The 17,162-nt window shown below is 33.7% G+C and overlaps 1 protein-coding gene across 6 annotated transcripts in view; it reads right to left on the reverse strand.

Annotated features, from left to right (window-relative positions):
* UBR2 (ubiquitin protein ligase E3 component n-recognin 2) overlaps positions 1-17,162 on the reverse strand; it is a 114,991-nt gene that overhangs the window by 58,301 nt on the left and 39,528 nt on the right. For 5 of the 6 annotated variants that reach the window (XM_059938679.1, XM_059938681.1, XM_059938677.1 and 2 more), the window contains 7 exons: positions 14,207-14,337; positions 12,131-12,269; positions 11,553-11,615; positions 7,407-7,527; positions 5,513-5,620; positions 5,079-5,167; positions 3,882-3,980 (listed from right to left, as the gene is read on the reverse strand). In XM_059938679.1, the coding sequence (XP_059794662.1) occupies positions 3,882-3,980; positions 5,079-5,167; positions 5,513-5,620; positions 7,407-7,527; positions 11,553-11,615; positions 12,131-12,269; positions 14,207-14,337 (750 nt within the window). Of the gene's footprint in view, positions 1-3,881; positions 3,981-4,050; positions 4,150-5,078; positions 5,168-5,512; positions 5,621-7,406; positions 7,528-11,552; positions 11,616-12,130; positions 12,270-14,206; positions 14,338-17,162 lie in introns of all 6 variants that reach the window. The other variant, XM_059938678.1, reaches the window with a different exon arrangement.

Genomic DNA, 17,162 nt, shown 5'->3' on the forward strand with positions numbered 1-17,162 from the left:
ACTATTTCGCCATCAAGTATAATGTTTGCTTTGGGTTTTTACTTTTTGCTTTGTTTTCAGGTATTTTATCAGATTAAATAAATTCTTTCATTCCTATTTTATTTGCTAAGAGGTATTTTTCGTTCGTTTTAAATCATGAATTCAGGAAAAGCATCTGATATGATCCTTTCTCTCCTTTTTGTCTGTTAATAAGTTGAATTACGTTAGTTGATTTTTTTTTCAAATGGTATACTACTCTTGCGTTAAGGAAATAAAACCAAACTTGGTTGTGATATATTATCCTTTTTCTATATTGCTTGATTCAATCTGTGCAACCTCGTTTGTGAGAGAGATTAAATGGTAATTTTCTTTTCTTGTAATTGTTGGGTTCTGGTATCAAGATTACAGAGGACTTAATTAAATTGGCAAGTATATTCTCTTTCTCTGTTTTCTAGAAAAAGTTATATAAGACAGGTATTATTTTTTTCTTGAATATCTGGAAGAATTCCCCAGTATAGCCTTTGGGCCTGGGGACTTCTTTGTGAGAAGATTTTTATATTAATTAAAATTTTCTATTTCTTGTTTCTCTTCTAACGACCTGTGTTTTTTCTTAGGGATTTGTTCGTTTCATACAAATTTCCAATTATATTGATTAATTTGATCCTAATATTGCCTATTTTCTATTTAAAATCTGTAAGGTTTGTAGTTTTTTGTAGTCCTTTTTAAATAAAAATTTTTCTGTTTTTCTTATTAGACTTTCTAGAGATCTACCCCCATCCTTTTTTTTTTTTTCAAAGAAAAATCTTTTTTGTACATTTACTTTGTTTTATTAATTTCTGTTCTTTACTATTTCCCTTTTTCTACTTTCTTTAGACAAAATATATAAGTACTTGTATTACAATGGCCTTCAAGGTCTGGCACTAATCCACTCCCATGTTCCCCTTATCCCCAGACTCAATGACCTCATGGATCATTATCCTCCTCACTCACTCTAGCAACACTGGCCTGTTCTGGGTTCTTTCTTCCAAAATGCCAAGTGCACATTCATCTCAGAACTTTGCACTTGCTGTTCCCTCTGCCTAGGAGGCTCTTTCACCAGTTAGTCACATCACTCACTCCCTCATGTCTCTGTTCAAATACCACCTCTCTGAGAGGCCTTTTTTGATTAACCTTGCATAAAATATGACCCTTCCACTGTCACTCTCTAACCCCTTAACCTGCTTTCCTACTTTACAGCACTTCTCAACATTTGATTTATAATAAATATATAAATATGTAAATATTATATACATCTGTCTCTCCCCAATTGCACTATAAATCCCATGGGAACAGGGTCTTTTGTCTTTTTTGTTTACTGCTATATTTATCTCCAGAGCCCCAAACAGTGCCTAGTTAATAAAGGTGCTAAATAAATATGCTCTGAATAAATGAATACATATTTATTTTTCTAGTGCTTCTAACTAAAGGAGTCAGACAAGAAACATAAAAGGTTGAAATAACGGAAAAAACCAAAAATTATTATTTGTAGATTACTAGAAATTCCAAGGAATCAACACAAAATATTAGAGAAAATGTTAGTAAGAAAACCAGACTGATACAAGATGGATATATAAAAATCAGTAGTTTTCTTACATACTAGCCATAGTGAGATTAAAAATATGAATAATTTACAATAGTGTCAAAAATATAAAACATAAACACTTTTAAGACAAGTTATGTTCCTAGATGGGGATACTCAATATTGCAAAGATACCAGTTCTTCCCATATTATCTATAAATACAACATCTTTTCAGTCAAAAACCCTAATGTGGTTTCTGAAATTGACAAACTGATTTTAGTTCTTCTTTAAAAAAAAAAGCCTAAAATAATTAAGAATTTTTTTGAAAAGAATAATGAAAGAAGATTTAGCTCTATAAAATATCAAAATGGAATAGTAAGCTAATATTATTAAAACTGGGTACTGGCATGGAAATGGACAAAAGGATCAATGGAGGAGAGAAACAGATTTGAATACACATGGGATTGTCTCAGAGGCTTCTCAAACTCATCCCTGACTAAACTGAAAGCAACACTTTCCCTTTTTATAAGTTCTACTCATTCTCCTCTTGGTTACAAAAGTCAGAAACCCAGAAATCACCTTTATATTTTCCCCTCAAACCCAACAACCAATCACTCACCAAACCTAATATTCCTCAAACCCAACATGTGGCCCGTCAGTAGATTTCACTACTTACATATCTCTCACAACTTCTATACCCGCTGCCACAATCCCCACAGGTTTCCCACATCCACTACTGCTCTTGCAAATTTGTTCTCCAAATTACAAGAAGCATCATCTTTTAAAAATCACAAACGTGATGCTATAAGTGCCACCTAAAACTCTTCAGTGCCTTCCAATGTTCTTAAGAGAAAAACCAAAATCCTTAATTTGGCCCAAAATATCTCATTAGTGGCTAAACAGATTTCAGACAGCTTCAACTGTCCTAGAATATACCCTTGAACATAAAAATAATCTGGGGAAAAAACAGTCATTAAAAAAAGAAGCTGGAACATAACACCTTGTTAATAAAATAACTGTAGAATACTCTTAACTCCATACAGTTAGGCCCTTGCCTATGTTTCTGGTCTCATTTAACTCTGTGTTCAAGGATCTTCGACCATACTTCTTCCCTTCTCTTCCCTTCCCTACTTCAGGATTTTTTCAAGTGTTGGTTCCTCTGCATGATTCCTCTTCATGCTCCTGCATAAAGTTACCTTCCCTACAGAATCCTCTTCTGAACTGTGGGAAAAGGTCAGATCTCTCCTACTCTACCAAAACAACAGAATTCTTCAGTTTTTATTATAATTTTAATTACCATTTACGTGAGTCTTTCCCTCCCTACTGTAAGTTTCATGAGGGCAAGGCCCATGTCTGTTCACCATTCATTCCCAAAACCTAGAATTGTGCCCAATAAATAATAGGTGCTCAGTAAATTTTTTTTAATGAATTAAATATTAATAAATTATTCAGTAGAACTAAAACATAGTGATGCCTCCTGGAACAACTAGCGAAACTTAGTACAAGATCACCCAATCATCATGATTCAATTGCCTTAGTCACCCCTTCCCTTAGCAGGGAAAAGGAGGCTTCTTAGAATGTGAGATTATATACAATATGCTGTTTCTTCTTTTTTTGGCCACGCCACGCAGCTTGCAGGATTTTAGTTCCCCGACCAGGGACTGAACTTGCAGGCAGTGAAAGCACTGAGTCCTAACTATTGGATGGCCAGGGAATTCCCACAATATGCTGTTTCTAATGGATAAATTTGTTAAACTAATGAGTTTAATTTTAACTCATCAGTTCAAAACCTCGGGGAAGTACTATGAGAAAGTACAGATTAAGTTCAAATGACTTTCCCCCTCCAGATTACACATTCAAAGATACATGTTCTGGGCTTCCCTGGTGGCGCAGTGGTTGAGAATCTGCCTGCTAATGCGGGGGACACGGGTTCGAGCCCTGGTCTGGGAGGATCCCACGTGCTGCGGAGCAACTAGGCCCGTGAGCAACAACTACTGAGCCTGCGCATCTGGAGCCTGTGCTCCGCAACAAGAGAGGCCACGATAGTGAGAGGCCCGCGCACCGCGATGAAGAGTGGCCCCCGCTTGCCGCAACTGGGGAGGCCCTCGCGCAGAAGCGAAGACCCAACACAGCCAGGAATAGATAAGTAAATAAATAAATAAATAAAATTAAAAAAAAAAAAGATACATGTTCTAGTATGACTGAAGGCATGTGAAGTCTGATCACCCATTAATAAAATATTTTTCTATTCAGGAATATACAGATCTCAGTTCTCTATTATTTTAAGGCTTTACTTCTTCTAATGGAAAACAAGAAAATTCTTCTTAGTCTTTTAGTACTTACAAGTGAAGGGACTGTGAAAATCTGAACCGAGAGGTCTGCGACTGAAAACTCTCTGTCGTGGTCATCTGTCACATAATCACTCTGCAAACGCTCATAGTTCTATTAAGAAGGCAAAAAAAGGCAAGGAGTGCCAACTATCAGTTACAAAGAAAAGGCAAGCACTACTCACCAGAGTAGGTGCGGTGAAGAACTGGACAGACAGAGCAGTCACGGACACTGCTCGCTCGTGATCATCCTCCATAAAATCTCTCTGCAACTGCTGGTAATTCTAAACAACAAGGGGGAGATTCACCTCTAATCCACAATGACCAATGTTTAAGGATTATAATGAAAAATCAGTGCTGGAGGAGTCAATAAGATATTCTATGAGAATGATGACTGGAATGTACCAACTAAACTGTGTAAATATCAATTCACTATACAATCTTCTTTAGCACAATGGCAATTTGTGAGCTCAAATAGGAGTAACAGCTACTAAAATCCTGGGACGTCACTGTACATGGGTGGAGCCAAATCACAGTAGCTGTACACTGTCTCTGATGAAACCAGACTTTCGTTACTTCTGGATGCCTATCAGAGTCACCTGATGGCTCTTTCAAAGTATACATGCTTGGGCCCCATTCTTGGTGAATCTGCTTCAGTAGGTTTGAGAATGGAACCCAAACACATGCATTTTGAAAGAGCTCCCCAAATGATTCTTGTATGTTTCCTTGGTTAATAACCTCTAATTCAGGTGAATAAAAAACCCAAGCAGTTAGCTTAATCACATGCTGCTGAAAGGGAGAAGAACATAATTCAATAATATCAACAACCTAGAGTTATGATTCTTAAATCACATCCAAATATACAGGTCGTTTCAACTAAAATTATCTTTTCTTACACAAAATTTAATAGGAGTAACATAATTCAATGACATAGGTTTAAAGTCTTCATTTATCATTTCACATCATACACACTGCATAGATGGATATTCACATTATCATGGCAGATGATAAACAAGAAAAACCTCACTGCTAGAATTTTATTCTATTGATGAAAGATAAAAAGATCATTTATGAAGTTTCTTAGAATTTAAAATCAACCCACTGACATATTACTATCAGCTGTTAATTTTACAAACACTGGATATAATCATGGACTACAGTTACTCTGTATATAACCTATTTCGTTAATCTTCAAAAGTGAGAAACTACTTACCTTTGCAAATCGAACAGCAAACAGTTTCTTGTATTTCAAATCCATAAGTAGACTGCTCATGAACAACTGATGATACACACTCCTAGCACCTTTTACAAAAAGAGCAGATGTAAGATAAGGATATATCTAACAAGCCAAAAATTACATTTCCAAAGTTTTCATATGATCAACTGTATTTTAAGTGTCAAGAGTAACACTCTACATGTGTTCCTTAATCAGTTTTTCTAAATATATTTTTCAAACAAAACATAAAGGTGATTTAATTTGGATCATGGATCCCCAAATCTGTTTTTTCCCCAAAGAATAAGACTGCATGTGTTAATTCTAAAAACCATAAATATATTTATTAAATACCTCCCCAAATGAAAAAGAAACTAACATCCCAATTACCTGTGTAAGTTCCCCTATACCTTAAAAGTAGTTAAGATATGTACCTTTCCACAATTTGGAATCACTAAGCATCAACCTATCCACTAGAGAAGAGTTTTCACCATTTGGCCCTTCTTGTAAACCAACTTGACATAAAATTCGGCGAAGACCATCTTAAAACAAGAAGAAAAGTAGTCAAGAAACAGTAACTTCAAATATTAAAATAAAATGACATATTAGTAGAAATTTTCAAATGGATCTACTATAGAGTCTTACTTTTTCTTTTTTAACTAAAGGTCAAATTTATTCAGAAAAAGTAAACATACTATTTTATTAACATGTTCACAAAATGGAGAAAAATTCCAAATCTTGCATTATACACCAACTCTTATTCCAGAATACCAAAATACATGTATATCAGAATGGCAATGACCTCTTATGCTGTAAAGAATTTAAATAAGCAACAAAGAACCCAAAAGCCACTGAAATAAACATGGTTTTTAAAGCATCTATGCTAATTAAACCAGGTTACAGTAAAATTGTTACATATCCCATGATAACTGAAGATAGGTATAATATAAAATTGTGCTACCATTTAAAAGAAAGAATACATTACCTCTGTACTTTTATACCAGTCCATTTTATTAATGGTATGCAAAATGTTCTTCATTAAACAAAAATACACTATGTACTTATGTATACCTACTATATGAGCGGCTTTGGAAGGCAAATTCCATTATATTCTAAATGTTAAACTTAAAAACTATATATAAGTATTAACAAAACCACAACTTTAATACCTTCTAGTTTCATATTTAAAATCCACTGTTTTAAAGTCTTCTACAAGCATGCAAAATAATCCGAAAAAAAACAAAAAATAGAGTAACTTTAAAATTTAATTATAAGAGTCACCAAATAGAAATTGTTTACAAGGCTAAAGAGAAAACTTTATATACGAATTAAGTAATAGATAAGGTCTCTAAATTGTTGATGATAAATAAATTTTCTCAAAGAAAATTTTCAGCAGAAAACTGCTTCCATGATACTATTCATTAATGCTGTAGCACAGTACTTGGCATACAGATATCCAATGGAAAACACCAAAGCCAAAAAAAAAAAAAAAAAAAAAAGGAGAGAAATAATTGGAAAGACATTTAGATTAAACAAACACGTTCTCCTAAATTTCCACACCTCCATATTTTCACCTGTCAATTCACAGTGTGGCAATACTCTTTCTGGTAGCCTTTTAATACAAATGTTTTAGAAATTTTCTTTATAGCAAACATTGGAATGTCATTTATTCAAACCACCTCCCTTGCCTGAAGAACAGTATGACAGCTTAGATCTATTCCTAGTTTACTCTTCAGTGTTACACAGTAAACTTGTATTTTTGGCATTGGACGTGAAGGTTCTTAATTCTGTTTATCACTACTTTTAAAAGATTATCTAATTTGTAGACTGTGGAAAAACAAAAACTCAAATACACAGTAACTTCAAATTTGCAAATTTTCAGGGTTGCAAATTATTAGTAACCACAAGTCGTAGAAGTCAAAACAAAGATATCCTTTAAACAGTTAATCATTTAGGTTTTATATACAGTAGCATTATGCAGCTTGCTTTGTGGAAGAGAATTCAACAGGATACGCCATTAAGAAATAGGTTCTTTTATCAAGTTGGTAAGATTTAGGTTTCATTAGCATATTATAGTCATTTACAATTGTTTAACCCACTGTTTCCTGCATTTATTTGAACACAGACTCCTCTGTATGCATATAAAAAAGATCCCGTGGATCAAAATTGGGAAACAGATTTTTTTCTACGTATAAAGATATTATGAGATGGTGTTTTAAAACATGAAACTAAAGCAAAAAAACGATTCCACTTGCTATTTTTTCCAAAACAGTTTGGCAAAGGCATATGAGCTCATTTTTAAGTCAATTAGCACAAGTATGAACCTACCTGAATATCCAATAATACTTCCCAGCCAAGACAAAAGTTTCAAACCAAAATTCTGATGTGCGACAATAGACGAATGCATAACTTGAACTTTGAGTGGCTTTGTCTGTCTACTGGTATTTCTCTTAAAAAGAAATGGCAGGATGAAAAAACAAACTTAAAAAGGCTATTTTAGAGAAAGAAGTTAATATTTTTGTTTAATATAGCTACACTCTCATCATTATAGGGGAGTTTTTCATGTATGTGTGTAAGAAAAATACCACGTGGCCTGCTTTATTCAGATTCTAATTTTCTAGAAGCAATCTTAGGATTCTTACAAAAAAGTAAGAAGTTACAGCTTTAAGTAACCTGAATTTTTGGTCTTATATTTGAAAATCTGCCCCACCAATTATAAATTATTTAAATGCTTAAATTGGCTTTATGTCTTTAAACTAATTTTTTAATGTAATTACACACTAATTTAAATAATTTACTTGACTGCACAAATGTGATGTTATCAATACTTTAAAAAAAATAGTAAATACACACAAAACTTTCCAACTTAACCATTTTTAAGTGTGCAGTTCTGTAAAGCAGATTGTTGTATAACCAGTCTCCAGAACTCTCTGTCTTGTGAAACTAAAACTCTGTACCCATCAAACACTCCAGGTACCTCATACAAGCAGAATCATACATTATTTGTAGTATCTTTTTGTGACTAGCTTATTTCACTTAGCATAATGTCCTCAAGGTTCATCCACGCTGTAGCATGTATCAGAATTTTCTTCCTTTTTAAGGCTGAATAATATTCTATTGTATGTATATAGACTTTGTTTATCCATTCATCCATTGATAGACACTAAAGTTGCTTCTACCTTTTGTCTACGGTGAATAATGTTGTTATGAACATGAGATCCTGCTTTCAATTCTTTTGTGTATATACCTAGAAGCAAGACTGCTGGATCATATGGCAATTCTATTTTTAATTTTTAAAGGAACCACCATACTGTTTTCCATAGTGGTCGCACCATTCTACATTCCCACCAATAGTGCACGAGGGTTCCAATTTTTCCATATCCTTGCCAATACCTGTGATTTTCTGTTATTGTTTTGTTGTTGTTGTTGTTTGTTTTTAATAGCCATCCTAATGGACATGAGGTGGTATCTTATTGTGGTTTTTACTTGCATTCCCCTAGTGATTAGTAATACTAAGCATGTTTTCCTGTGCTTTGGCAATCTGCATATCATCTTTGGATAAATGTCTATTTAAGTCTATCAAAACTTTTAATTTAACATGTTTTCCCCCCCTTTTCCTTTTTTGCTTGGATCATCTTTCTACCCACCAGTTCATCCCATCTCCATAACCCACATTAACACAGTACACCTTTGCATACTTTATCCATCTGTATGTATTATATATGTACACATTTATAAAGGTTTTTATTTGATTTACAAAAAATGGGATACTACACATATTCTGTCGCATCGTTGTGTTAACAGTTGTTTTTTTTGGTTAATGACTCATAAAATTCTGTGGTGTGGATTTATTTAGACATTCTTTAGAGAAGGGCATTCATAGTCTGTTTTCAGTCTTCTATGACTACAAAAAACGTAGTACTGAACATTTTGTACACACACTAACTGGTGCTTGTATTTTTACAGGATAAATTCCTAGGAGAGATAATAGATGCTACTAGATTGTTTTCCAATTAGGTGGTAGCAATTTATTTTTACACGAGTATTTCTGTTCTCTGCATCTCTGCCAGCAAGGTACTTTATCACTCTAATTTCTCCATCTTGTTGGGTATGAAATCTCCGTCACTTTACTAAACTAGTGAGTTTGAGTCTCTTTTTACATATACTTACCACCTAGATCTTCTCTGTTGTGATCGTCTTTTCATATCTTATGCCCATTTTTCTATTTTGTTGTTCGCTCCCTACTTGATAATCTATGAGTGCTCTGTTTATCATAAACATTAAATGTCTATCCTTTGTGTTAGAAATAATTTTTCTAAATCTACTGTCTACTGACATTTTTTATAATATTTTGCTATGCAAATTTTTTATGCAGCCAAAAAAAAAAAAGTTCTTTTCTAACTCCTGGGGTTCTAGTCTTGGTTAAGAAGCTCTCCTCCTCCCTTAGAATGTACTTGTTTCCTAGATTTTCCTCATACTAGTATCTATTTCTGGACTTTCTATTCTATATTATGCATATAGTATATCTATGCAGACACTACCAGAGATTACAAGCACTGATTTTTTAGGGAAAAACTGAAATAACACTATGAAGCAACAAATGTAAAGGGAAAAAAAACACCTTCTCCTTTACCTGGATTCATCTACTGTAAACATTCTATTCCAATTGCTTTATCATTTGCACATTATCTTTCTTTCTCCACACAGACACACACAAGCATTTTAAAAAAAAAAAAAAAAAACCACTGAAGGTTAAGTTATATGCATAATGTCCCCTTATCCCTAAAAACTTCAGTATACATTTCCTAAGAATGGGAATGTTCTTTTTATACAACCACAGTATAGTTTCTGATGTATTATTAAATTGAGTATGTCCAGTTATCAATAAAGAATTTCTTAAATAAGACACAAACTCATGAAGAGAAAAATATATTTTGCTACATTAAAATTAAAGCTTTTGCTCAAGGAGAAGCATCACAAATAAGCTTAAAATAAGTCACATATTAGGAAAAGACACTGCAACAAAAGATCAGGATTCAGATTATGTGAAGAGTCCTTACAAATCAGTAAGAAAAAGACAAATAACCTAACAACAAAAAAATGGGTAAAGAGTATGAACAAGAAATTCACAGAAAACTTAAATGACCAATACAATAAATATGAAATAAGATACTCAGTAATCAAGGCAGTGCAAATTTAACTGATGAGATGCCATTCATACACATCAGGTTGGCAAAATTTTAAAAATTTGACAATATATAGTTTTGACAAAGCAGTAGAGATATGGGAACTCTACTTCAGTGCTGGTTGGATGTATATTGGTACCACCATTTTGGAGATTAACTTGGCAAAATCTAGTATAGCTGAAAATGCCCAAAAGCTAACAACTCAGAAATTCCATTTCTTGGTATATACCCTAGAGAAGCTTTTGCTTCTACGCAACAAGAGGACAAAAAAATGACCACAGCAGGACTGATAGTTATAGAAAAAAATTGGAAATATCCTAATTGTCCATCAACTGGAGAATGGAAAAATTATGGTATAGTCATCAATGGAATACTTACAGATACATGTATCAACACAGATAAATCTAGAAACAACACTGAAATGAAAAGGCAAATTGCAATATAATACATTCAGTATGAATCTTGTTATATAATGTTTAAAGACTTCCAAATCAATACATATAATATGGATGGATATTTAACAGATGAAATATAAAGGCATGTATGAAAATGAAAGATAAATTAATGAAAGTAGTTATCTCTCGGGAAGGAGGAAGGGGAATGGGATTTAGAAGGGATAATACAAGGGCTTCTATACTATTTTATTTATTTAAAATACGTATGAAGAAAATAAGGTATAATGTAGCACACAGGCATTTTCATCTGTATATTTAAAATATTTCACAATATATAAAATATATAAAATTATATTTTAAAAGGACATTTACATAAAATGCAGTTACATGGAATAGTTAAAAACAATAAATTCTAACTTTTAAAAATAAATCTAAATGTGGGGAATAGTTTTCTTTCAGATAAATTATACACTATATGCTATTAGGATATGCAGCATACCTTGCTATTAGGTACCAAGAAACAACTTCCCTTGAATTCTAATCTTGGTGCTAAAGGCCAGTATAATTCCTAAAAAGTAATGTGAAACCCTATCAAAAACAAAACAGAAAGCAAAAAACTTTCTAAGACGTCTCTGATGAAAAAATAAGAAGACAGAAATATATACATATATATCTCATCTAAACATTCATTTTCTGTATCAATCTTACATAGTTTAAAAAAAACTAGATAAAGCAATAAGCAATGCTCAAGTAACATATATTTAAACATGATTTTTGATTGATGTGGCTTTACATTCAGGAAGGCAGAAAAATGTGTTCATAAACACCAAAATGTGGGACTGGTTTTATACTAATAAAAAATAAGAGTGTAGACATATTTTTATATTACTTACCACAATTACTGATTTTGCTTGTTCACAATACTGGAAGTCTCCATATCGAACAGACCTACGTCCCTGTAAATAAAGATATTTGAAATTAACTTGTAAAAATATTTATATTCAGTATTAATAACTTTTGAAACAGTAAACAAATAAACACAGTGTTATCTGAGCACATAACAACTCTGGTCAATTTTTAATATCTACAATGTTTATTCTATTCATTAATTAAAAAGTAAATTAAAATATTTTCCTTCAAAGCTATCCTAACATTTTTCAAGCCATTAATAAGTTCAAGTTGTTATCCTTGAACAATACAATATTTATTCTTCTAGGCTGCTATAATTTCTATTTTCATAACTGAATATTTCTAACCACTGTGTAGGATGAGAGCAACTGTATCTACGTTTCCTCCTAAACTTTCTGACAATAGCTTACAGTTATATCCAATATATATTTGGGCCAATATTCATATGAAATTAAAGGAAAATAGCCTAGACATATATACCTCTAACTCAATTTTCTAGGATAACTTATCTGTATTAAAAGTTTAATTTATTATGTGACATCAATATAATGAAATTACTTACATCTCGATCTACTGTAGTTGCAAAGCCAATGGCTTCTTTTTGTGTACAGTTAACAGCTTTCTGAAGAGTATAAATAACTTGTTCATAGGTATGAACCTCATCATTAAACAGCATGCAATAGTAGGTGTCACTCTTCTCTCTGTGGGATAAAACATTAATTATATATTATCTATTTGCATATCACCTTGCTCCAGGATGATTTATTAAGAACACACTTTGTTCTAGGGAACGTGCTAGGTACTAGGCACATACCTGTAATGAAGCCATCTGTGGTCCCCACACTCTATGACACTACTGGCTGGTGGGAAAGATAGATACTATACATATAATCTATGTGAATTCGCTTTTATCAAGAAGAATAGGATGCTAGAGTGGGATAAAACCAGTATGGGAGTTCAGAGAACTGCCAAAGAAGTAATTTGAGAGCTGAAGTCAGAATTGGCTATCAGTGGTGCTCAAGTGGGGGCAATTCTCCTCTACCCTCCATAGATGACCACTGGGCAATGTCTGGAAACTTTTGGTTGTCATGACTGGGGTGGGAGTGCCACTGGCATCCAGTGGGTAAGGGCCAAGGATGCTGCTAAAAATTCTACAATCCACCAGTTAGAGACCATAATATCTGGGCCCCAAAGCCAACAGTGCGAAGGGCTAGAAGAAAGTGAAAGCAAAGGCCCTGAGGTGGCAAAGGTAAATACTGGGAGCTGGAGCACAGGGAGGAAGGAGGAGATTAGTTTGGAGAGAGGCAGAAATCTTAAAGACCTTGTAATGGATTTCGATTTTGCCATCCTAAGGGCAATCAAAGATTTGAAAGTGAAATAGGAGCTATGGTCAGATTTGTCTTAAAGTTCACTTTGGCTATATGTGGAGAATGGACCATGAGAGACACGAGTGGATATGGCAGTCTAGTTAGGGACGTCATGTTGTCCAAGGATGAAATTAACGCAATGTGGACTAGCATAGTAGTAATGGAGATGAACAGAAGTAAACAATTTGACAGAGGGAAAACCAGCTGGACCTGAAATCTAAGTGGATATGCATGACTCAGGTTTCTGGGTAGATGAAATGCCATTTACTAAGATGGGAAAACATTACAAGAGACGCAAGTTAGATTCTTTTCCCTTCTATGCTGGTGGTCCCAAACTTACAATGGAACAGAAAAATAAAAACACAACTCTTCTATTCTCTATGGTCTAAATTTGGATCTCAGATTTAGATCTTAGTTGGTCCCCAACTCAAAATACATGCAGATAAAGTTATGAGGTAACTAAGCCATTTTCAACATTTCCAAAAAAGGAATACTAACTCCTCATTTTACTAAAAAACAACCTATAACCTAATTATTTGGAACACTGTTGAGAAAGCAAAAAAGAAACACCACCAATGTCCTTTAGACTCTCACTTGTATTTAACCTTAACTGTGAATACAATTCCAACAAGCTTGGCTAGAATTAAAAGTAGAAGAGAAGGCTGCTTGAGGCAAGCACATTCATGCAGAAAAGTAAGCCCTTAACCTTAACACAGCTATAGCAGAATCCAGCTCTCTGGTCACAAATTTGCAATCTCCTCAATAAACTAAGAACAAATGGTAAAAATGTTAGATGTACTGTAGAAGAATCACAAAGTGTAGAATAAATTTTATACAAATTTAGAATCAAAAATGGTTAAAATTGAATTTGTGCATTTAGTCAAACCAGAAAACTCACTTAGGTCAAAGTGCTCATTCCCTAATCAAATCTCATAAACAAACAAAAAGAACTGTAGAGTTAACTTAACAGCTTTATCACACAAAGAAGAGAAAAATGCCTGTGCTTGAAACCAGTGGTAGAGCCTTGATGTGGCTAAAATATGGCTATAAATCAGCGAAAGCAACAACAGCGAAAAACCTTTACCAATTAAATGGCTCACACATATTTAAAAACTATAAAACCAAGGTTATTATTATGCTGAAAACTAATTATTAAAAAAGATTATGTTCTATCCTAGCTGTATTAAAGTTAATTTGAGGAATTAGAATCAAAATGCTTAAAATTGAGTGTGAGCAAATACAAATACAAGGAATAAACGGGTTGTACTTACACCATCTCTAAATCTGGTGGCAATTCACTTTCCTTTTCCCAGGTTAATATCTCTACTGCATACCGAAACATAATAGCAAAAATGTTATAAGTTCTTGCTATCACATCTTCTGATAAATGCACAAGAGGATCCTGAAAGAACAGAAAAAAAAAAAAATGCAACCATGTTAAATGTACATTAATTCTCCTTTTTCCCATTCTGCCTCCCTCCTCAAAATACTACTGTAAAAAGCTGACTGATCTTCCAGCTTCAGCTTCTCTTCAATTTGATCCTATATGTTACATCTCAGCAAGTCAAACTTCCTAAAACATTCTGTTCATAATAATCCATATTACTGAATCATATGAACCACGATATTCCACGGCACTCCAATGCCTAATAAATAAATCTAAAAATTTTAGAAGGGCATTCTAGGATCTTTAAAACCTAACATCAAACCATGGTTACAGCTTCACATCCCTCTAATCCCCAATTTCCAGAATAAACAAAGGAATGTTATCTAAGGATGGACAAGTAATATTTAGTTTTATAGGTCTAAAGGAGAGCCTGATTTTGAGGATTCTAAAGGGGAGAAGTCAACAAGATCAGAAAACTGCTCCTCGATGTTAAGAATCACTCACTTTCTCTCAGCGAGTCAAGTTGTGTATGTATTTAACAGAGAACTTCGTACATTAGACTTAACAGTGAATAAGTCACTAAATTTCAAGGTTAATGTAAAAAAGTATTACTATAAACATACTCTAAGGTTATCTTTCAGTCAAGGTTGGCAAAATGTTTTACACAATCTAATCTTAATGCTTTATCAAATCTAAACATGTTATTTAGCTTAATGGCTAAATAGTGTTATATTCATCTCTCAATAAGAAAATCAATATATTCCAACATCATGGAATGGGAACCAGCACATTCTTGAAAATATACATAAGGATACAGAACATTTTTGTACATCCTCACCAAGGATCAGCTTAGTGGAACTGATATAAAACAAATGGAGAAGGAGAATAATATCAAGGATGAAGGAAAAAAGACAAAGATTCCTAAAGGAGATGGGTCTAGGACTTAAAGAATGTAAGAAGTAAAGTAAGAAAAAGATTTTCCAAAGTCTTACAGCACTTTTTACCTACAACTCTCCTCAATAAACTGCTTTATATGTCCCATCAAAAAAAATTTTTTTTATACCGCTACCAAGGTTTGGTACTATTTCTTACGGAGACTTTAGAAGTTAACATGGCAAAACCACCTGTTACAAAGAAGGTATTGGAACTGGTACCTTCTGGGGATTCATAAAAGAGTGGCTATTAATCGTAAAACGAACCTCACATTGTACTAAAATAGAAAGTAGAACCAAAACTCAGTTTTCTTCGTGATACTATCTCACTATACAGTTATTCCATTTCTTACAATTACGTCCCGTAATACAAGACATTTAGAGCACTGAAGAATTAAATGGTGTTGGGACAGAAACAACTGCCAATTCTTGAGAATCCAAGCCAGTAGTGTCCAAACTCTGTTCTAAAAATCCCAGGGCCTGGTAGAGATGTTTCCTATTTGAAATACACACCAGTTTAAAAACATATGATTATCCATATTTTTAAATGGCCTATGGATACAGATTCTTCTGCCATCTTTGTATGCACAGGTTAACTTCTTGAGAATGGGTTACTGATGAAGAAACATTATTTCTGAAGTGAAGAGATGCTAGGCTATGCAAGTCTACTCGTGTACAATGGTAAATTAAACGCTATTTGAGAAGACTTCTGTTCCAAGTGCTCGTATCACAGCATAAGTCAGTTGGAATGAGAAAATAAATAACCATCTTATCCTATGTTGTATTACCTAAGACTAATAATTGTTTTTGGTGACATTTATGTTAGAGAATGCAAGCCTTTGTCAGTGAGTCAACTTTGATTTATTATTCTTCCAAACTAGAAGAATAGCATGCTGTTAAAAAGGTTACCTGTGGTTGGGACTTCCCTGGTGGTCCAGTGGTAAAGAATCTGCCTTATGATGCAGGGGACGCGGGTTCAATCCCTGGTCAGGGAACTAAGATCCTACATGCTGCAGGGCAACTAAGCCTATGCGCCACAACTACTGAGCCTGCGTGCCGCAAACTACGGAGCCCATGCGCTCTGGAACCTGTGAGCCACGATTACAGAGCCCATGCGCCCTGGAGCCTGCGTGCCACAACTAGAGAAGACCTGCCACCACAACTAGAGAGAAGCCCACACACCACAATGAAGAGCCTGCGCGCTGCAACGAAAGGTCCTGCGTGCAGCAACTAGACCCAATGCAGCTAAAAAAATCAATCAATCTTAAAAAAAAAAAAAGAAAAAAAAGTAAGCACATATTATAATAGAGTTTAACTGTTGTCATATGCAAATAAGGTATGAATGAGGGTTTTCTCCACACTGCCCAACTAAAACTAGAAATAAACTAGAAACCAGTTATGAATCGACTTTCTAACAAGAAATAAATATACATTCCAACTTATAAAAAATAAATTCATTAGTAATATTGCTTTTATCTGTTTTATTATTGGGATTTCTTAATTAAAATTTTATTAAAAAAAAATTCCACTGCCAAAAAATGTTTTCAAAAACCAGTATACTGTACTGTCAGAGTTGTCTATACTACCTAGGTTTAAAGCCCAGCTCTAGCACTTACTGTGTGGGACACTGTAGGCAAGTTTGTTAATCTAAGACTCAAGCTTCCACAGCTATAAAATATGGGTAACAGTAGTATTTATCTTACAGGGCTGTTCTGAGAATTAAATGAGATAAACCAAGAATCATATTTAGCATGATATTCAGCTACTAGTTACCACTGATCTATATTCAAATGGGATGAAAGCAGCATTGATAAGTGAAAATTTCAGATAAAAAATTTTTCACTGAGGTTGTTCATTCAGTTAATATATGTTATTGAATTAAATTTCATTCCAAAAAGGATTTACAGC

This window comes from Balaenoptera ricei, chromosome 11 (genome assembly GCF_028023285.1).
Source record: "Balaenoptera ricei isolate mBalRic1 chromosome 11, mBalRic1.hap2, whole genome shotgun sequence".
Taxonomy (NCBI): Eukaryota; Metazoa; Chordata; class Mammalia; order Artiodactyla; family Balaenopteridae; genus Balaenoptera; species Balaenoptera ricei.